The following is a 22,600-nucleotide window of genomic DNA, read 5'->3' as shown; positions in this document are numbered from 1 at the left end:
CTACTCTATCCTTCGACAAGTTCTTTAGTTGATGTGTTTCAACTATGTTGCTTATGAGTGCCTTCTGAAATATACAGGCCTGGTCTTTCTAATCACACTTCTTCGCTTGGAATAATAAGTGTCTCCTTACTTCTCTCCAGGTCATATTTAGTTGACGGGTATTGTGTTTTTCAAGTGCAGACCACATATGTTTGACTAAGCTTCTAGAATGTTAGCCTTACTTTGGTGCATGTATGCCAGCTAGTTGGCTGTATATCTCTCTTTTAGCATGGTGCTACAGGATGTGCAATTATAGAAAGTGCAAAATTACTTCCAAGAAAACCATGAGATTGATTAAGATCATTTTCTGTGAGCGGTTTCTTAAATTTTCTGGAGTTCTCAATGTTGCTCAGGCTGATTTTAAATCTCTCAACTGGACCAAAGTGAATATAGTCTCCCCTCTAGATGACTTTTCTGGATGAGGGTGTACAATACCTTCCCACTCTGTCTTATTAGACCAGTTATGGGGGATTGGAGTGAGAGACACAGCACTGAAGCGTGTGCAGTCTATTCGAACTGTGACTCATATTCACCATGTTCCAAAGTATTGGTTCTCAGTCTCTCAGTACTTACCATATATCTAGCCCCTTTAACAGCTTTGATATCTCATTTAGTATTCTGTTTCTTAGTATATGTAGACAAAACTACCTTACACTCAGTAAGAAAGGTAAGATGTTTGCCATGTAGGTAATTATTTGATACTATAATACTGATTTGTAAAATATTTTTCATTATACTACTGTGGTACTTAATATCACTTTAATGTATTTTGTACGAAGTGTACTTTTGTAGTAAATTAAGATGGGATATATCTGCTAATTCATTTGTTTATTTTTTATGTTTTTCAATTTGTGGAATTTTTGGAGGACTTAGGTGGTTAATGTTTTTAAAAAAAATAATACATTAATAAATATCATTCTTGAAATAAGATGTATTGTTTTCTTTAAATGTTTCATTCTTTTATCAAAATGCTACACATTTCTGGGTTTTTAAGGGTTGCAAGGTTTAGTGTGGAATTCGATGGGTAGTGTTTTTTGGGAAATATATGTTTGTTTCATATAATGAATTCATTTTAAATATATTATTGATTAAAAGTATTATTATTATTAGTATTTAATTTAATAAATTAGACCATTTAAATACAAATTAAAAATTAATGGGATTCATTTTTCTTGTTTTATATAAATGTTTATATTGGACCAACTGGTTTACTGTTAGAAAATTAACTGGGATCCATAATATGAGATTTTAGTGATATTTTACAGAATTAAACTGTATTTTTAATAAAAGTACTAATTTAAATAAATACATTAATATTAATTATTTACTATGGCTGTAGATCTGTATTAACATTATTTTAAAAATAACTAAATTATTGTAAAAAGTTAATAGATAGTTAAAAAATAACTTTCAACAGCTGCGTGCACTTTCTCCAATGTCATGTGTATTGGATTTCGATTAGTAATTCTGACCATCCCCGCGCCCTCCCAAAAAAAGACATGTTAGAAGGACTGAAGTTAGTTTAATAAATCAAACCCCCCTTACAATACCATACACTTTCCCTAAGGTTCTTGTGGCTAGATTTACAATAACAGAGCTAACCCACACCTCATATATAAAAAATGTTTATTGAACAGGAGTTAGAGTAGCAAATCTGTCCCTAGGACCAGAAAAATATGAACTTTGCATAGTGTTTATGGGAGTAAAGCTAGAGTGGTAAATCTGACTTCCCTTAATTGCACTGAAGAAATCACAAAAATTATGGTAGGACTATGTGAATTAATCTCAACCACTGGGGATTACTATGGGCCAAAATTCAGCCTATCTGTTTTTTACTACCATGCTACCTAAAACAGAAATCAGCACTATTCAAATCACCCTTGGTCTTGCTCCAGCAGGCACAGATCACCCAAACTAGCAGGCCTGATCATCTCTGAGCAGGAACACAAGTAATCCTAGGTTGGTTTCAGCATATTTGGGATTCATCAGCATGGTATACTCTGAGTCCTAAGGCACAGTGAACATGGAGCCCAAGTCTGAGCATACTGCCATACTTTAGGGCCTGATTTATGAAAAGTTAGCACCATCTTTACATTATTTTTTGATGCAAAAGCTCGTAAACTTACAAAATATAATTATATTTTGTAAGTTTATGGTGCTTTTGCGTCAAACAATTATGCAAAGGTGGTGCTAACTTTTCATAAATAAGGTCCTTAGAGCATCACACTAAGGAACATAAAAATGTAATGGCTGCATAGTTTAAACTAATCTCAGCCACTGGTAATTACTCCGGGTGCAATCTTGTTTATCCATTTTTGCCCACTCCCCCAGTTGTATGCACATTCCTTAATATTTGTAGGACTGAAAATGGAATTGCAAATCTGACCGTACACATATGTGTGCTTTCCACAAGGTTTGCAGGACTGTAGTTAAAATAGTAAATCTGACATAATTTAAAATATACGCTTGCCCAACATTTGTTGTACTAAAGTTAGAACACTAGGGGGCAGATTTATGGAAAGCGGCGCTGCACCGAGTGCAGCGCCACTTTCCCTGCTCCCCTTAGCGCCCCTACCCCCACCATGTGTGCGCCGTATTTAAAATACTGCTCACCATGGGGCAGGGTAGGGGGAAATAGCGTCATTTTTCATGACGCTGCTGATGTACTCTGCTGGAGTAGTGCCAAACTGTTGGCGCTACTCCTGCAGAGTACATAGAGGCCCAAGAATGGTAGCCCCTTTTTAATGCCTGCTCTGAGCAGGCGTTAAAAGTGCCGTTAAAAAATGGTGCAAGGAAATCTCATAGATTTCCTTGCGCCATTTTGTCAGCCCCCCTAATGGCAGGCCAATGTAGTGCAGAGGGTTACAGAGTGGCGCAATGCATGCATTGCGCCACTCTGTAATTATGGCACAGGGATTCCGGCCTCATTGGGCCACATTAACGTAAAAAATAATGATGTTAATGTGGTGCAAGGTGGCTCCAGCGGATTATAAATATGCCCCTAAATCTGACCCCCAAAATATCAGCACTTTTCCTAATGATTTTGGACTGGATAAATAATAGCAATTCTCATCCCAGAATAAAAATATATATTTTAAAATATCTATGAAAACATATATTGTTTATTTTTTTTAATGTATTTTTTGGTTATTGACCTTTATAATTATTTTGTACATTTCTATGTTATTCACTAAAGAATGAAAACAGGTGTGGTAGTTATTTAAAAATTATTTACATTATTACAAAAGTTAACTTAATTTAGTGTATCTTTAAGCTAGATGTGTTTAATTTAAAAATGCATAATAGTTATTCAATGTTTGTAAATTGTTGGTGTCTTTTCTGAATTAAAATAATGTATTTTCATTTTGTCGTTGTGACTTTTAAATTATTTTTTTTTTTAAAGCATTTAATGTTGTTTGCTTATTAGCTGTGTTGTATATATTCATTGTATTAATTATATTTGCTACTGAATATAAAACATATTTTAAATTTATTGAGGTGAAGAGGAGTTTTATTGCGGAGACTGTCACGTTTTGTTCAGACCCCGCGGCCTTGATCACGGGTCCATTTTTGAAGCATGGAGGTGGTACATATGTATATATACATATATATATATATAATATATATATATATATATATATATATGTCACCAAACTCAAATGCCGGAGTCCTGAAGCTGCAAAAATGGCGGCGGTCCGAGCGTGGATCCAGCTATCCACATATATCACACACCAACTCCTCCAAAATACAAAGGATGTGCTCGGACAGCAATTTGTGGTCACATATATTTAATAAAATGATGCCTCCTCACAATGCGTTTCAGCCGTAGCCTTGATCACGTGCAGTGTGATTGGTATGTAGCACAACATCACTAAGGCTGGGCAAGTTGGCAACCCTCACTGATTTTCTGTCTGATTATGCTGGGAAAAGGGGTGGGCTGGCCCCAGGCCCACTACATATCCAAAGAAATCCCACCTAGGACCTCAATGTAGGGAGTAGTGGTCTAAGATGAAGTGCTGCTTAAACTGTACAGGATTAGAGCAGGAGCTGGGATCCCCTGCCCTGAGCTGCTTAGCCACTCGCTGTAGGAGGCTGGCCTGGCTTGTAGTGGGTACCAAGGGGTACTTACACTCTGTACCAGGTCCAGTTATCCCTTATTAGTGTAGAAGAGGTGTTTCTAGCAGCTTAGGCTGATAGAAGGTAGCTATAGCAGAGCAGCTTAGGCTGAACTAGGAGACATGCAAAGCTCCTACTATACCACTGGTGTCATATTCACAATATCATAAGAAAACACAATACGCAGATATACTAAAAATAAAGGTACTTTATTTTTATGACAATATGCCAAAAGTATCTCAGTGAGTACCCTCAGTATGAGGATCCCAAATATACACAAGATATATGTTCACAATACCAAAAATATGCAGTAATAGCTAAAGGAAGTAATGCAAGCAATGTAAAGTTACAGTAGATTGCAATAGGAGCACATAGGTATAGGGGCAACACAAACCATATACTCCAAAAGAGGAATGCGAACCACGAATGGACCCCAAACCTATGTGAGCTTGTAGAGGGTCGCTGGGACTGTAAGAAAACAGTGAGGGTTAGAAAAATAGCCCACTCCAAGACCCTAAAAAGTAGGTGTAAAGGGCACCTATATTCCCCAGAGAGCACAGAAGACGTGATAGGGGAATTCTGCAAGGAAGACCAACACCAGCAAAGCAACCAAAGTGGATTTATGGATGAGAGTACCTGTGGAACAAGGGGACCAAGTCCAAGAGTCGCGACAAAGTCGAGAGTGGGAAGATGCCCAGGAAATGCCGGCTGAGGGTGCAAAGACGTGCCACTGGATGGTAGAAGCTGTGGATTCTGCAAGAACGAAGAGGGCTAGAAACTTCCCCTTTGGAGGATGGATGTCTCACGCCGTGAAGAAGCTTGCAGACGTGTTCCCACACAGAAAGACCGCAAACAAGCCTTGCTAGCTGCAAGGGTCACGATTCGGGTATTTGGATGCTGCTGTGGCCCAGGAGGGACCAGGATGTCGCCACTTGGATGAGGAGACAGAGGTGGCGCCCAGCAAGTCAGGGGCCCTCAGAGAAGCAGGCAGCACCCGCAGAAGTACCGGAACAGGCACTTAGAAGAGGAGTGAACTGGAGTCCACGCGAAGTCACAAAAGGGAGTCCCACGACGCCGGAGGACAACTCAGAAGGTTGTGCACTGCAGGTTAAAGTGTCGGGGACCCAGGCTTGGCTGTGCACGAAGGAAATCCTGGAAGAGTGCACAGGAGCCGGAGCAGCTGCAAATCACGTGGTACCCAGCAATGCAGTCTAGCGTGGGGAGGCAGGGACTTACCTCCACCAAACTTGGACTGAAGAGCCACTGGACTGTGGGAGTCACTTGGACAGAGTTGCTGAGTTCCAGGGACCACATTCGTCATGCTGAGAGGGGACCCTGAGTACGGGTGATGCAGTCTTTTGTTGCCTGTGGCTGCAGGGGGAGGATTCCGTCGTCCCACGGGAGATTTCTTCAGAGCTCCTGGTGCAGAGAGGAGGCAGGCTACCCCCAGAGCATGCACCACCAGGAAACAGTTGAGAAGGCGGCAGGATCAGCGATACAAGGTTGCAGTAGTCGTCTTTGCTACTTTGTTGCGGTTTTGCAGGCGTCCTGAGCAGTCAGCAGTCGATCCTTTGGCAGAAGGTGAAGAGAGAGATGCAGAGGAACTCTGATGAGCACTTGCATTCGTTATCTGAAGAATTCCCCAAAGCAGAGACCCTAAATAGCCATAAAAGGAGGTTTGGCTACCTAGGAAGGAGGATAGGCTAGTAACACAGGTAAGAGCCTATCAGAAGGAGTCTCTGACGTCACCTGCTGGCCCTGGCCACTCAGAGCAGTCCAGTGTGCCAGCACACCTCTGAATCCAAGATGGCAGAGGTCTGGGGCACGCTGGAGGAGCTCTGGGCACCTTCCCTGGGAGGTGCAGGTCAGGGGAGTGGTCACTTCCCTTTCCTTTGTCCAGTTTCGTGCCAGAGTAGGGGTGGGGGATCCCTGAACCGGTGTAGACTGGCTTATGCAGAGATGGGCACCATCTGTGCCCATCAAAGCATTTCCAGAGGCTGGGGGAGGCTACTCCTCCCCAGCCCTGACACCTTTCTCCAAAGGGAGAGGGTGTAACATCCTCTCTCTGAGGAAGTCCTTTGTTCTGCCTTCCTGGGCCAGGCCTGGCTGGACCCCAGGAGGGCAGAAACCTGTCTGAGGGGTTGGCAGCAGCAGCAGCTGCAGTGAAACCCCGGGAAAGTCAGTTTGGCAGTACCCGGGTCTGTGCTAGAGACTCGGGGGATCATGGAATTGTCTCCCCAATGCCAGAATGGCATTGGGGTGAAAAGTCCATGATCTTAGACATGTTACATGGCCATGTTCGGAGTTACCATTGTGACCTATGTATAGTGCACCCATGTAATGGTGTCCCCGCACTCACAAAGTCCGGGGAATTTGCCCTGAACGATGTGGGGGCACCTTGGCTATTGCCAGGGTGCCCGCACACTAAGTAACTTAGCACCCAAACTTCACCAGGTGAAGGTTAGACATATAGGTGACTTATAAGTTACTTAAGTGCAGTGGTAAATGGCTGTGAAATAACGTGGACGTTATTTCACTCAGGCTGCAGTGGCAGGCCTGTGTAAGAATTGTCAGAGCTCCCTATGGGTGGCAAAAGAAATGCTGCAGCCCATAGGGATCTCCTGGAACCCCAATACCCTGGGTACCTCCGTACCATATACTAGGGAATTATAAGGGTGTTCCAGTATGCCAATTTGAATTGGTGAAATTGGTCACTAGCCTGTTAGTGACAATTTGGAAAGCAGAGAGAACATAACCACTGAGGTTCTGGTTAGCAGAGCCTCAGTGAGACAGTTAGGTCCTCATTCCGACCCTGGCGGTTTGAAACCGCCAGGGTGGAGGGCAGAGGAAGCATCGCCAACAGGCTGGCTGTGCTTCCTGGGCTATTCTGACCGCGGCGGTAAAGCCACGGTCAGAAAAGAGGAACCGGCGGTTTTCCGCCGGTTTACCCCTGGCCCAGGGAATCCTCCATGGCGGCGCTGCTTGCAGCGCCGCCATGGGGATTCCGACCCCCTTCCCGCCAGCCTGTTTCTGGCGGTTTACACCGCCAGAACCAGGCTCACAGGAACGGGTGTCGTGGGGCCCCTGGGGGCCCCTGCACTGCCCATGCCACTGGCATGGGCAGTGCAGGGGCCCCCTAACAGGGCCCCACAAAGATTTTCAGTGTCTGCTTTGCAGACACTGAAAATCGCGACGGGTGCCACTGCACCCGTCGCACCCCTGCAAATCCGCCGGCTCCATTCGGTGCCAGCTTCCTCTTTGCAGGGGCTTTCCCGCTGGGCCGGCGGGCGATCTTTTGGAGATCGCCCGCCGGCCCAGCGGGAAAGTTAGAATGACCGCTGCGGTCATTTGACCGCGGTGCGGTCTTTTGGCGGTTTCCGCCCGGCGGGTGGCGCCCGCCGCCCGCCGGGGTCGGAATGACCCCCTTAGTCATCACACAGGGAACAAATACAGGGCACACTTATGAGCACTGGAGCCCTGGCTGGCAGGGTCCCACTGACACATACACTAAAACAACATATATACAGTGAAATATGGGGGTAACATGCCAGGCAAGATGGTACTTTCCTACACTCGCCAACTATCCAGCCACCATGGCACATGTTAGGAGTAAGTGTACCAAGCATTTGCAGTGCAATGCATCTCGCATTTGCTTGTGTTAGAGCTATTGGTGTTGTAAATTCATAGCTGGACTTTTCTTGTCACATAAATTGGTCAACAGTGCCTCACAATTTGGTCTTTTCCAGCCACATAATTCCAGTGGCCTGGCATACAACTAAAGAACTTCCATTTGCCTTCTTCCTCTATCTGCAGCCATAAATGAAAATGTTGCCATTTAGCATCATCTTTAAATCTGCCATGCTAATTCCAATAGAATACCACTTTTACCATCCCACCATCAGAGCTGCTGGCTGGCTAACACAATTCCCAAAATAAGTCAGCCACAGAGGAGTAATGAGAGAAATAAACTAGAAGGGTAAACCAAACATATCAAGAGTAATCAAATAGTCATAGTGTAATAAGGATTGTAAATTGGCCTGAATCATGGTCATAACTGCAATAAGGGGAGATTAATAAAACATATACAATTATTATATAAACCCAATGAAAACCTTTATCAGAAGTAAATGTTTGGCTTTAGACTATAATGCTCAGGACAGCCCTAGAGAACACAACAATGAAAATAGCATTTTTAAGAAACATGGTCATGTGACCACATAGTTAGCCTCTAGAAGTCATAACCACATGAAAAACAAGCATTTGCAATGCAACAGGTCTCACAATTCACCGAGTTAGAGCTATTAGCAGTTGTAACCGCCCAACCGGATTTTTCTTGCCACATTAAATGAAAAAACAGCGCAATCGCACTGCTACAGTTTACTCATAGTGAAACCTATCGGCAAAAGTGAAATTATCTACATAACCAGCAAAAGTGCAATTAACTATGTAACAGGGTCAATGTCATGCAAAGCGTTCGACTTCTGCCAAGCGAGATCACTCTGCGAAAAAAGATAACAAGTAGTCCACAAACCGGACGGAAAACAGTGAACCTCGTATGTTTTCAGTACTTCGTTGCTGCGCTCGAGGAGGACTAACCTGTGGAAAAGGCATGAGGTATGCATGCCTTCCACTATAGGAAGCAATCAGATTTTAAAAGGCAAGCCCACGACCCAAAGAAAAACACTGACATGACATGGACGGGGCTCCGAGCCCTCTTCTAAGTGCTAAAGCGTCTCGCAAGCGATACGCATGTGCAAGCGCATGCAACGCAGGGTCAACCCTAAAAATGACTGAAAGCATTGCAGTGTAACCATATATTTAGCCCCTAGAGAACATAGTGCATTACACATTTTCAGGACTAGCACGCAAACTGCTCTCAGCTGTAAGGCAAAAGTTCCAGCCATGATAAAGCTAAGAAAGACACTGAATGGAGGAAGGGGTTATTATTTTGGGGTCCCCACTAACCTAGTGTGGGGCCCCAAAGGTGATCTAGAGAGAAAGATCAGGTTGTGGTGAATGTATTGAAGGTTGTTCCATTGTCCTAGGAACACCACAGGCTGAGTTAGGATCAAAAATGTTTTGTAGAAGAATGCCCTGTAAAGCATCATGTGACGACGGAGTGCAGCAAATATTGTAGTATGTTGACTGTAATGCTCCGAACAGCCCCTAGAGGACACCAAAATGAAAATAGCTTTTGTAAGAAACAAGGTCATGTTACCATGGTTATATGTCGGAACCACGGGTGCCTAAACCACCCGTGGCTCACCAAAGAGGTCGGAACAACGACCTCGTTCTAAACACTAATGCCTTTACCACAAATGTGTTTACAACGATTTTACCGTTGTAAACGCATTGCCGAGTAAGGCGTTACCAATCAGCATGCTTCCACCCCAGACCCCCACCCCACTCCTTAAACCTAAACCCTGACCCCCCTAAACTCTAATCATCCCCTGCCCCCACCCAACCCCCAAAACTGAAAATACCCCAAGTCCCCGCCCCTAAAACCTAAACTGTGCCCCCCGTAAACGCTAATCACCTCCCACCCCCCAAAACAGCCCCAGTCCCAGCCCAACTTACCTCCTCCTTCACCGCATCCACTCTGACTCCCTTCTGTACCTTAACCACGCATGTACGTTGTTCAGACATGCGTGGTTAAGGTACCGACACCAGGGAGTCATGGAAAACGAAAGCGTTGTTTCGCTTTAGTTTTTCACAACCTTGCGGTTCCGGATTCGTTCTTTCGGGTGTTTCCCTGTTACCATATATGTAGCCCCTAGAAGGCATAACCACATGAAAACAGAATGCTATAAATGAATGTAGTGCAACCATATATTTAGCCCCTACAGGACATAGAACATGACACATGTTCAAGCCTACTGCAGCAATGTTACAAACAAGACCTTTAAAACACACACTACTCTCAGCTGTAACACCAAGGTTTTAGCCATAAGAAAGCTTTAAAAAACACTGAATAGTGGGAGGGTTTATTATTTTGTGCCCCCCACTAACCTAGTGTGGGGACTCAGAGATGACCTAAACAAAAAGAGTGTGCTGTGCTGAATGTTTTGGTCGTGGACCCATTCTGCAAAGTCGGTCCTGGAGAGCCAGGTCCATGCCAGATTTTTAGCATATCCACATTTAGAAAAAAGACGTTTCAGAAATCTACATTTTTCTAAATGTGGATATGCTCAAATTCTGGCATGGACCCAGCTCTCCAGGACCGACTTTGTAGAACCCAGTCCTAGGACCCCCAAAGGCTGAGTTATGGGCAAAAATGTTTTGAAAATGAATGCTTGCAAAGCATTATAGGGTGAGTTTTCCAGAGTGCAGTGAGTATTGTAGCAACAGCTCTCTTGCTTTGTGGGGAGAGCCACATTGCTAATTTCTGTGTTTTTTAGGTAAAGCATTTATCAATTACAAGTGTTTTTATGAAAGCTATGGAGCGTGAAGGGGAGAGCCAAAACAAATAACTCTGATTAAGTGACAGTTTGAACAATGTGACCAACACTCCCATAATGCCGATTGAGTTTGTGCTGTTGGCACTGTTCGCGATGTAAGCGCCATGAGCACGAAGGGGAGAGACAAAAGGAAAAAGTAGTTCACCCACGCTAAAGTATATTCACAATCGTGCAATAATCCATGTAACAGGGTCAGTCTGCAAGGTGGTAGCAAAACCTCTCCAACACTGGACAAAATTAAAGCATCTACGAATGACAACAAGGGATTTTTGAAAGGCAAGCCCAAGAATGAGTGAACGTAGTGGGTGTGAGGTGGGTGGGGTTAAAAGCCCACAATACTTATAACAGGTCAAAAGGCTTCTGCGCTCGACCTAAAAACAATGAAGTTCACAATAAACCCCTTCCTTCTCACCTCTATTTCGCCATAGCACACCCATGGCCAGAAGAAGCAGTTAGTTTGATTTCATTAGCAGCACTGGTAGATGGGGCTATCTGCAGCTGCTTAGTGCACACTAACGCACTCACCCAGACTCTAAGGCATCGGACAGAACTGAGCACAGCTGGTTATCAGAAAGGCCTGCTGTCTCTCACCTGTCAAGAGTGATCTTCTAGACTATTCTGTCAGCTGTCCTTCAGCTCTGTCTTCTCCAATTTAATTTCCTGTACTTCTCCCCAAAACATGTTCCCCTGATCTTCTCTTTCTCCCTGAGATTATTCACCATTCCTTTCTCCTGTCACTCGCTGTCTTTCTTAACGTTTTTCATGTGTGCCTCTCCTTTGTCTGTCCTTTAACCCTCTTCTTATATTCACCCTTCTGTCACCTCTCCTTTTCTCTTATAGTTCTCTGTGGCACTTTCAGTGGCACCAAACCCCAGAGCATGAGAAGCCCACTACAACACTAGTTTGGCTGTCATTTACTACCGAACAGGCAAGGGAGCCCATTTGTCTTGCTTGCTATAGGGCCCATAATGTCCTTTCTATGCCACTGCCAAGACTTTATTGGTCACCCTTCTCTCTACGGGCATTACCCTCACTCTTCTCTGGCTGCCACCTTCCCTCTTTGGCTGCTTGAAGTCTCCTTCACACAACTTTTTTCCCCTTTTTTAGTTCTTACCTCCTACTCCCTATTCTATCCCTATGGCCTCCACCCACCCGCACAGTACCAGCCCTAGGTCAGATTTGAGACCGAGTAGCAACAATTAGTTCAGGACTTAGGACATCTTAGCAGTGATACAGAATCCCAGCAATAGGGGTGCTATTCATACTCACGCTCTCTTTTTGGTTAGCATGTATGCCTGCACACAGTACACAGACAGCACAAGATCCTCTGTGAGGAGAGGGAGACAGTACATCCTTACCTCCTGAGAAGGATTGTGGTACTGCAGTGTCCAAAGTCCTCAAGGCTAACAGCAGGATTAGCACACAGGACCCATGGGAGGGAGGGTATGCCTCCCTCAACAGAGGAAGATTCAATGTCTGTAATTCCATCCACGGGTGTGTTTGTGTGTATGTGTATTAGCTAGTCCTAATTACTGGACAACTATCACACACAGGCGAATTGCAAGCATATGAAATGTCACAAAGCACAGTGAAAACCTGACAGCTATGCAGCATTTGTGTCTCACTCCTTACACGTGTGACGTACTCCTGAATTTTGAATAGTAAAACACCCTTAATTACGCATGAGAAAAAAAATGGTGTGAATCCAACCCCATTTACTTAAATCCTTCCTGATTATTAAATTATCTTCTAGGCATCTCAACAACTCTAGTCAGATTTTACACCATTTTGCTTGTAGTGTGACATCTTGCTTCCCCAGTCAAAGATTTTTTGTCTGAGGCCACAATGCTACATTTTTCTAGATCTTTGATTCCTCTGAGGTCCTAATATATGAAATACTAATGTGTTAGTCCCTCAGACATGTAGACCTGCAAAGTGTAAAATGTGGCTTGAAGTCAATATGCTTTGGCATCCAGTGAGGGCATCTTGGAGCATGAGTGACGTGGTAACTTCACCAGAGAACAATCAGTGATAATGCTGCCTGATCCATGTTGAAAAACGTTATTCCAAAGCTACTGCAAGTAGGCTTTAGTAGAGACTCCTGGCATAGACAAGTGTGAAAGACCACCAGTGGTGGTGCTGCTGTTACCAGTAATTGAAAGCTGAAAATGGTTGTGGGATTGTCATTCTTGAGTGGAGCATGCTTGTGAATCCTAGAGTCCCACGGAAGTCACTGTTTCAATTCCACTGACCATGTATCTTCCATCCAAATTAAAGCATTTTCCAATCCAGGTAAACACCAGGATCCTATCGGGGATCAACTTTTGGAAACACTCACACAACCATAGGGATAAACAGACTGTGAATCATTATGCTGACCTTGAGTATGTGTACACTGCGTATATTGAGAGGCTTGTGCTGCATGATCTAATCAACAGTATTAGTGGTTGCAAGTTATAAGTAAATTAAAACAATGGCAAGATAGGCCCTGATGAAGTGCTGCACTTTGTAAATATGCGAGGGTAAGTAAGTAGCTTTTATTTCTTTTGACTGACACCATGTATCTAATATGAGGAACAGCCACTTAGAGAGGGTACCAAACAAATCTCCTATTACCGAAATAGAGAAGATATGCCAGAGGAAAGGCTTGCATTAACGTTATAAAACATCATTGTTCTCTTCTAGTTCTATTTGTTGTCATTCACCACTGCCAAGTGCAGGGACTGCAAGCTAAATCCTTGGTTTAAATAATTAACTTAAATACTATCTACGAGAGTTGTTTTTGACACAGCTTTGTCTAGATATGGAAAATTTGACATTTGCCTATAGCAAACCAGTCATAGGGATATTTTGAAGATTCTCGGTTAAAAGGTTTTATAATGGCTTAGTTAAACTCCATTGAGATTAGGTCAGGTTGCAGGGATGGAATAAAAGCTATTTTCATATTGGCCTAAGGGTTCCGCGTAAGAAAGTTTCTTTCCTAATCTTGCAGTAGGCAGATGTTTTCTCTGTAGGGACTTTCAGCCATGAAAATAGTCACATTTTCTGAGAAGGTGAGTATTGCAGCAAAAATGAAGGATTTTTATGATTTTACTTTGATATACCGAGCTGGAAGACAAAATCAAATATTCCTCCTTTTATGGCAAGGATTCCACCAAGAGTCAACATTTGTAAAAACACTCTTCTATGTTTCTGACTTCATCCTGATACATTCTGAATTAATGTAAGCCTTGCATTTTCTATCCATTTTGTTCAATGCGGCTGCATTAGCACTTCGAGGGAACGTGGGGTGATATGGGTCTGCTCTATAGAATTTAGAGCATTTCGTGCGGACCAATGTCTGATTTATTGGCTTCACTTCATCTCTTCCATGTGGGATACTAATAGGGTCTTTTTACCATTTACAAGACACTTTGGCCATCATTACAAGTACCCCATATTGACAGCATTAATTTGCCCTAAGGTAAATCTACGATAATGTGCAGAATGGCCAAAGGTCACCTAATTTCCACACATTTTCCCTCAATACATAGTCATGCAGATTTTTGCTGATGAATTTAGCACAGAGACACATTGAGGTCGTTCAAAATCACTGCACAACTCTAAATACTGGGTTTGGCCGCAAACACTGTGCCCAAACTCATTATTATGGGGAGACTCCTAATGAGAGTCTTTGTGTTAAATGCGTCAACTTATTAATTTCAAATGTCGTTGGGGTGACAAATGTATGTGTAGTGACTACAAGATCACTTACAGAGGATATGTATCTGTTAATATATTTCCTGGTGTGTTGGGTTAATGTCTTTCTTGCTCTCCTATCAGTTCTATGTCACCTTACGGTTACATTTGTCTGTTGAATTACTTCTAGATAGTATTATGTTGATCTGTGTCTTCACTATCACTTTTAAGTGCTCTGCACATGCTTTTTACTTTATCCACTTTTAAGTCACAATGAGGTGAGTGTTGTTTGTGAGGTCTATGGAAAGTGACAGACATATTTTAAGTAATGAAAGCTGTGGGAGAGGAACATACTAGTGTCTTAACCGTGCTTATTCTCTTATACCACCATATACACATTAGGAATGTAGTGATGTTGATGTGACCATCTCACATACCACAAATTCTCTGTAGGCTTCCTGCTGGTCCAAACACTGCTGAAGAGCAATGGCCAACATTCGTAAGCCAGCCGGGGCATACCCGCCATTCAATGATGGCACTATGCATGACAATCCATCCAAGTCCTTCTCTGACACGATGGAGACACCTGCCAAGACACAACAATCTGGAAGTCAGTTACATATGTGGTTCATCAAAGGATGGAAGAAATATTTTAAGAGTGGGCAGAGAATAGTATCTTTGGTAACAAAGTAGTAGAGTTATTTCAATTCTGGAGAGGATACAACAGGTAGTCACTTGCAAGTCAGAAATAAAACAAAATCGTTTTCAGGCAATGAGAGGGCTGAATATTGAAACGTCATTGTCAAGAGAGAGGAGAAAGCATTAATGGAAAATCAATGTCAAGTTGTTTCTCTTGTTCATATAACTATGCAATAGACAAGTATGCAGAATCAGGTTCATAAACAATCAAAAGTAAGAAGAATAAGAAATCAAGACATTTCGCAATAACATGAGAGATGGCCATATTAGAAAAAAAATTGGATGGTGGCATCTTCAAGAGAAACAGTAAAAACACTCACATAACTACAGGAATTATAGAGACTACAGAAATATTTCTAACAACAGACAGCAGAAGTCAGAACACAGACCTCTACAGAGGAGGGTAGTATGGAGCCAGCTGCCGGACAATAAATATATATATATATATATATATATATATATATATATATATACACATATGTGTGTGCGTGTGTGTGTGTTTATATATATATATATATATATATATATATATATATATATATATATATATATATATATATATATATGTGTATTCTCTAAACACAAAATGGGGGTCAAGGCGATAAATGCCACACCCTTGTGTTTAATTACATATATAATTACTTGTGTAATTGGTGCTCAGGTCTTGAGGACCAACCCCCTAGGCCTCAGAAAACCAGCACCCACCACTCAATTGTATTTGACAGTGTCCAAAAGATTTATCTTCCCATACTTGCAATATGAGTCACAGATCACATGATTCCATAATCAGGTCTTGTTAAAATGATTGTTTTTATTAATTCATGTAGAAGATTGAAAATTCATAGCCAACGCGTTTCATCCTAACGGACTTCTTCAGGGCTTTCAGTAAAGACGTGTGACATTCTCCATAACAAAACTCACTTTGACGGTGTTCTTCCATTTGGAAAGTGGGTCCTCTATTTTAATATTAATATATATATATATTAGGCGGAAGCCTGGGGGTATGTTGGAGGGGCCGGCGGTATGGCCGTGGCTATTGCGCCACGGTCATATTAGCTGGCGGAACACTGCCAGCCTGTTGGTGGTGTTTCCGCCAGTTTACCGCCGGCCGCCAGGGTTGTAATGACCCCCATAGTCTTTTATAACAGTTTTTTTTTTATTTTCCTTTTATTGTCAATATTCCCTTTATTGACAAATTATTTTGCGTGTTCGTGCATCTTTGTTGTTTGCTTTTGTTATTACACATTCATGTCAGACACTGGGACTTCCTGTAAGTATGTGTTTGCGCTAATGCCTCTTTGTGTCATTGCCCACTCCTTTGAGCACCTCTGTGCATGTGCTTGTCCTTCCTCCCTTGTGCTGATCATGCTGATGTTTTGCACACTTCTTGTCTTTCTCACACTGGGTGGCATTACCTTTCAATTTCTTTTATTTGTGTTACTTATCCCTTTTTGCTTTCACTGTCCGTTTTTTATCTGCAAAGTGACCCCCACAACATCTTTTTTGTCATACTCAGTGATTGGGTGCTCGTTTTAATGGCAGTAGTATTCCTTCAGGTATTTTCTTTTGTTTACCTTCTTGTTTGGTGATCAGGTGTTCTGCTTGTCGCCACTGTCAAATATTAAACAGACGCACAAGAGGACTCAAAGACTTCACTGCAACAGAAGGTTTATTAATGAGACAGGAAGTGCAAAGCTTTCTATTACTGGTCGTTACAAGTAACTGCTTAACTCTGACATCAAACATTACAACCTGTGACTTTTGTAAATGATGACAATGTCATGGTGTCGAATAAACACCCAAGGAAATCACAGTAAGGAATGAGATGGATCATCTTTGAATGGTGCCCTTGAACCCTTGCAAGCCGCCCCGAGTATCACAAAGAGCCTCTGGTCATCAATTCTGTCAACGGGCACTGGGAACAAAAAAGCACAAGAAGGCAGGCTAGTCCATTGCCCAATATGTGGTGAACATCATCAAGATTTATATGGTCACCAGTGGCGTAACAAAGGCCCCTGCAGGCCTGCAGTGTGGCAGGGAGGGCCTGAGCTCCAGAGGCCCGCTCCGCACAGTACCCTGGCCAGAGATCTCTGGAGTGAGCTCAGAGGGGGGGGGGGGGCCTCTGAGTACTTTGTTGGGGGCCACCTCAAGTTTGTTATGCCGCTAATGGTCGCAGTTTCAGTGCTGTACCCTTTTCTAAATTTGGGTTGATAAGTTGCAAGTAGATCTTCTAGGAACATTGAGCACTGAATTAGAACACATTTTTTTATGATTTTCCCAAGCTATGGATGATTTTCAATTAGCATGTAATTAAGGGTGTGTTTAGAGTTATCTTATACGTGATTTGACCATGATCTGGGTCTACATTGCAGGTGCCAATCCCAGTCCAAACATCACCTGGGTGTATTTTGAATGTCTGTGCTGTATGTTTAATTTTAATCGAGGCCAACTATGTGGATACTCATCTTGGTGCAATTATACTTGCTTCACGTCAGTTTTTTAGAACATCTTTACAACAATAAGAGATGTAAACAGTGCTTCCACCTTTGACAGATATTCTCCTGCTAACATTTATAGACCATTCCAACAGGTCAGCACAGACTGATCTACTCTGCCATCTCTTTGATGAGAGTGATGGGCAAAATTCTGCTCTGCAGGCTAAAAACATTTTTCAATGATTGAGCTTAGGACTCACCACTGATACCTGTGCCAATGAAGTGTTAGTTTGACAATGTACCTGTTTCTGGGACAGAGGCCCCTGAAGAGGATGCGTCCTCCTCCTCCTCGCTGCTCCAGCTGTCCAGCTCCCGGAGAAATTCTTTGCGCTTTAAAGATGCCCTGCATTTGGGGCCATTGTGAAGCCTGTAATATAAGAAACAATGATGGGCATGAAAACATCACCTCTCTTAAATAGAACAACATCCAGTATTGGAATTATCAGAGTTAGGTGGAAAAGGTGAAAGGATCCAACTAAAAACTGCTGGAGATAAAATGGCGGCGCACAGATAACTTTCATATAGCTTTTCGTAGGGCTCGGAATGTGTATGTTTTATTATTACAATGATCCTGGACAATTTAGAGATAACTAATACTTTCAATATTTTCTTCCCCAAATACTTTAGAGCAATTATTTACATTGCCCCAGAAAGAACAAATTTATGCTCGAATTTCAGGATAGCCACAGACTATGTAAATGATTGGATTGCTATCTAGACACATGTATATTAATTTATCCTGTCTGGAGAGTCTGTAATCTTCAGCTCTCATTGGCCCCTGCTTTCCACTGAACCATATGGTGGCATCTGCACCAACAGTATGAGATGAAAGAGGCATTCAGAGAGAATACTTCTACTGAGAGTTTTTACTAATCTAATAGGTATAGCAGTGCCAGCATACCTTCTCGGTTATTATTGCACTTCACCAATACACAAAACATAACATGGTATACGTCAGAGGTGAACGATGCAGGTCCAAGAGGGCAGTTCCTTCCTATCTCAGTATAACCATTGACTATGTAAATTGCTACAATTTACATGTGTTGTGTGTCATGTGGTGATACGAAAATCAGGAAAGGATGCCTTCCTCCTGTATGTTTGTTGGATTCCCCTCTTCTGGAAAATCCTCTTTGTTGAACTCTTCCACTCCCTTGCTCCAGACAGCATCCACATACGCCCTGGAACAGCTTTAAAGGTCCATGTAGGCAAATTCCTACTTACAATCTAGCACTATTCTTGACTTTGACTGACACACTCAGTCACCTATTACCTGGAGTAAAAGAGGGGCTCCAGAAAGAAGCCCCACTCATAGTTTGGAGAAGCAAGCAGCATATTAAATCTAGAGAGATTATGTCATACAAACTTCAGCAAACTAATAGAAACAAATAGGGCTCCCACTTGCATTTTATATCAGCTACGGCACTTAAGTGATTCACAGTCTACTTGTCCTTAAAGTAACTGGCCACAAACTGCCTGCTATTTCTAAGCAGGAGTATCTGAAGGCTTCCTTCTGGCCAACAATTTGGAGAAACCCAGTGATTTAAGGGAGAGTTCCCACCTGCAATTTGCTGTAACTACCCACAAACTACAGTTTTTTTAAACCTCTGATCTAGGCCTCCAACCTTTAATGTAAAGTAAATCAGGGATGCAGAATGCTGCTGCTAACAAAATTAGGAAACTATGGAAGTCTACAGAGGCTACCGAGGGATGCTGCTCTTTGTTTACAGGGGCTACAAAGAGCTCTCTTGTCTGCAACTCTGAGCAGCGCTGTGCTTCAAGTTCAAGATCTGCCCCGTTGCAACCCAGGACAAAAGGAAGTGTTCTTCTTAGCAGAAAACTGATTTTCTTATGTCATGTGCCCTTCTTTTACAGCCAGCCAAGGGAATACTCACTACAGCCTGTGTTATAGATGTGGGCGTTTCAGAGAGACCTTTTACATAGCAGAACAAATATGAACTTTTTTCCACAGTGCAAGTCATACAATACTAACATCATCCATTTAAATCCAGGGATAGACATGACTGCGTACAACGTATCACTTATAACCCAAGAGTGACTGCTTAGTCAATCTTTACAGCTTCTTTGTCAATTGGAGATGCTTCCTTTCTGAGGTCTTCAGAGTGATCAAGCCTGCAGTCTATGGGGGTGATTCTGACCCCGGCGGTCCTAGACCGCCGGGGCCAGGGTCGGCGGGAGCACCGCCGACAGACCGGCGGTGCCCCGCAGGGCATTCTGACCGCGGCGCTTTGGCCGCGGTCAGTGCAGGAAAACCGGCGGTCTCCCGCCGGTTTTCCGCTGCCCGTCAGAATCCTCCAAGGCGGCGCAGCATGCTGCGCCGCCTTGGGGATTCTGACACCCCCTACCGCCATCCTGTTCCTGGCGGTTCGCCCGCCAGGAACAGGATGGCGGTAGGGGGTGCCGCGGGGCCAATGGCATGGGCACTGCAGGGGCCCCCGTAAGAGGGCCCCTACAAGTATTTCACTGTCTGCATAGCAGACAGTGAAATACGCGACGGGTGCAGTAGCACCCGTCGCACCTTCCCACTCCGCCGGCTCGATTACGAGCCGGCTTCATGGTGGGAAGGTCGTTTTCCCCTGGGCTGGCGGGCGGCCTTTTGAAGGCCGCCCGCCAGCCCTGGGGAAAACTCAAAATACCCGCCGCGGTCTTCCGACCGCGGTACGGTATTTTGGCGGCTCCCGCCGGGCGCGCGGTGGCCGCGCCCGGCGGGAGTCAGAATGACCCCCTATATGTCCATCTCAGATCGTTCCATCACTAGGATTCCATAGAAACCTCTAGCTAGAGCATACAGTTTTGCAGCATTCCAGAAGGTGCCTGCGTTGTGCCTCTACACCACCTCTCATGGTACAGCAGCTCTGCTCTCCACAAAGACAGGTCATTCAACATCACTCCATTCTGCAGAGGTTACCTGGTGTGGTAATTCCCAGTGCTTTGGTGAATCTGGAATGGAGATGACTCACTCCACTGGGATGAGTTTACTGTGGGGGAGATACGTCTCCCATCTGCACTCTAAGAAAAAATACAACAAAAGCAAAAAATAATAAAAACATTTAATAAAATAATGGACTGGATTTTCATATTTAAGGCCCTATTATGGGTAGCTCAGAGAAGGATCCTAACTGGGGTTAACACCCTGGCTAACTACAAGTGCTTCTATGTTTCTGGGCTGACATTAGTGGGTACAGTTAACCAGATTTTAATGCGTTCAGATCCGCAACCACGAAAGCCATGGCTGGAGAGGCAGGGGATTTAGGCCGAAGCACAGACTGGTCCCAAAGGCTCCCTCCAGCACAGAGGTTTGCAGCAGACAATGCCCCACCCTGCCTGGCAACATTGTGGCATGGCCATAGATGACCTCCCTTACATCTTCCCCCCTGCTGTATATACCAACATCCCAGAGGTGGTAAATTCAACAGAATCGGGCAAATTGAATCAGGTAAAACCAACCTAAAAGGAGCCACTAATTCTGAGTCTGTATGTTATTCCCTATTCTGGGGAGTTTAACTCGGGATCTCCATTGAGGTATGCAGAGTCAACCGAGAACTCATAATGGATCACTTTTTTTTGTAAAGATTGAGTTGTTGTGTCATTGGTACAAAATAAAAAAATCTCAGCATTAGAAGTTGAGAATACGGATCATGTGAATACCTCTGAGATTTTCGTAGTGGATGCTGGGTCGATTCCAACTGTACTCGTCATGCAGCGTCCCTGTCTTCCATTTGCTGAAAAACATAAGTTAGTTTTTCATGTCTTTATTCACAATGGAAATACGTTGATATTATGGTTTTTAGTCCAAGTCTCCTTCCTTTTTAACTGGGAGAAAACTCCTGCTGCTTCTTACAAGCTGAGAGTGTGTTTTTTAAAACATGCTTTCACTTAAAAATCAGAAGGTTGCATCCCAATGTGTGCCTCCCTGTCACTGACAGGAGTGAGTGTTATGAAGGATTTGGAGCAAAGATTAAGAGTTCCAGAACCACCTTTTCTTCCTTCTCAATTTGTTTTGAACACAGTATGCAACCAATTAAACTACAATTAGTATAGATCATACCATCCAAGCTTCAAGCAAAACGTTTTCAAAGACCTTGCTGACTAAAGAAAAACATCTCTACTAAATTATTAATCCAGACTGCAATACAAACAAAAAACACAAGAAGTGGACTATATGATTACCATGCAAAAAATACATGAATTGAGCATGAGCCTTTGAAAAAAAATATGCTCAACATGTCCAGATGTAATGAATTGAAAGTCTCTAGGGAAGTGTTGTTCTACAAATAGCTCAGAGAAACACAACAGTACATCTTTCAAGAGGGTATTAACTGGAAAGGGGAAAGTCCTTTACATGTGGTAAGTAGATTTTAAACCTGGAGAACCTAGTTCTCTCTTAACCAAAGTGCAGAGCCAAGGAAATATCTAATTTAGCAAAGAAACCTTCTGTTAAAGAAGAATGAGAACTTGGGTAAAATACAAGGAGCATTCCCTCCCGATTAAGATGGAAATTTGACAATGCCTTAGAGATACCTGATGGAACTGTACATCGTTCAACAAAATCTATATGAAAGATTATGTTACTTTTAACAACTGAAAAAGTCTGCGAAATGCATATTCTTCCGATAGAGGCAATAGAAACAAAAAATAAAATTACATTTTCCAGAACGTAAGTCCATATTACTATTTCCCATAGCTACACAAATATATGCAAAATAGAAATCAAAGACAGATTAACACTGTGTTGTGAGGAAAGGGTGTGGTTTGTTGATGTAAAGGCATTAATCACTCAAAATATTAATAGCCACCTTTTAGTTAGCTAAAGCTCATCATTAAGGTATGCAGTAAATGAAGAGCAATTATATTTACAACAAATCCACAAAGAAATGCAAATCAACCAAATAAGTGATGGAGTTTTAACTGTAATAAAACAGGAATAATCTCATTCTCTCAAACCCAATTACAAAACCTCTTCTGCTTTCTTTTAGTTTCCCTTTATACCGGTAAGATGCTGATTCTGATCTAGAAGTTTAATTGTACAAATGTTAGCCTTCAAGGAAACAGGCTCTCGGATGGAATTGAGATGTGGGAGACCAACCTTTAACCCAT

At 42.9% G+C, this 22,600-nt stretch overlaps 1 protein-coding gene across 1 annotated transcript in view; it reads right to left on the bottom strand.

The window, feature by feature from the left end:
- The window catches only part of FRMPD2 (FERM and PDZ domain containing 2), a 393,759-nt gene that overhangs the window by 20,466 nt on the left and 350,693 nt on the right, over nucleotides 1-22,600 (bottom strand). The window contains exons 36-39 of the mRNA XM_069240896.1: nucleotides 21,152-21,225; nucleotides 20,412-20,512; nucleotides 17,728-17,852; nucleotides 14,729-14,877 (exon numbers count right to left, since the gene is read on the bottom strand). Coding sequence (XP_069096997.1) covers nucleotides 14,729-14,877; nucleotides 17,728-17,852; nucleotides 20,412-20,512; nucleotides 21,152-21,225 — 449 coding nt within the window. The remainder of the gene's footprint in view (nucleotides 1-14,728; nucleotides 14,878-17,727; nucleotides 17,853-20,411; nucleotides 20,513-21,151; nucleotides 21,226-22,600) is intronic.

The sequence above is a fragment of the Pleurodeles waltl genome, chromosome 6, assembly GCF_031143425.1.
Source record: "Pleurodeles waltl isolate 20211129_DDA chromosome 6, aPleWal1.hap1.20221129, whole genome shotgun sequence".
NCBI classification, from domain to species: Eukaryota; Metazoa; Chordata; class Amphibia; order Caudata; family Salamandridae; genus Pleurodeles; species Pleurodeles waltl.
The sequence above is the reverse complement of the archived record's forward strand: the minus strand, read 5'-3'. Positions and strand labels throughout refer to the sequence as shown.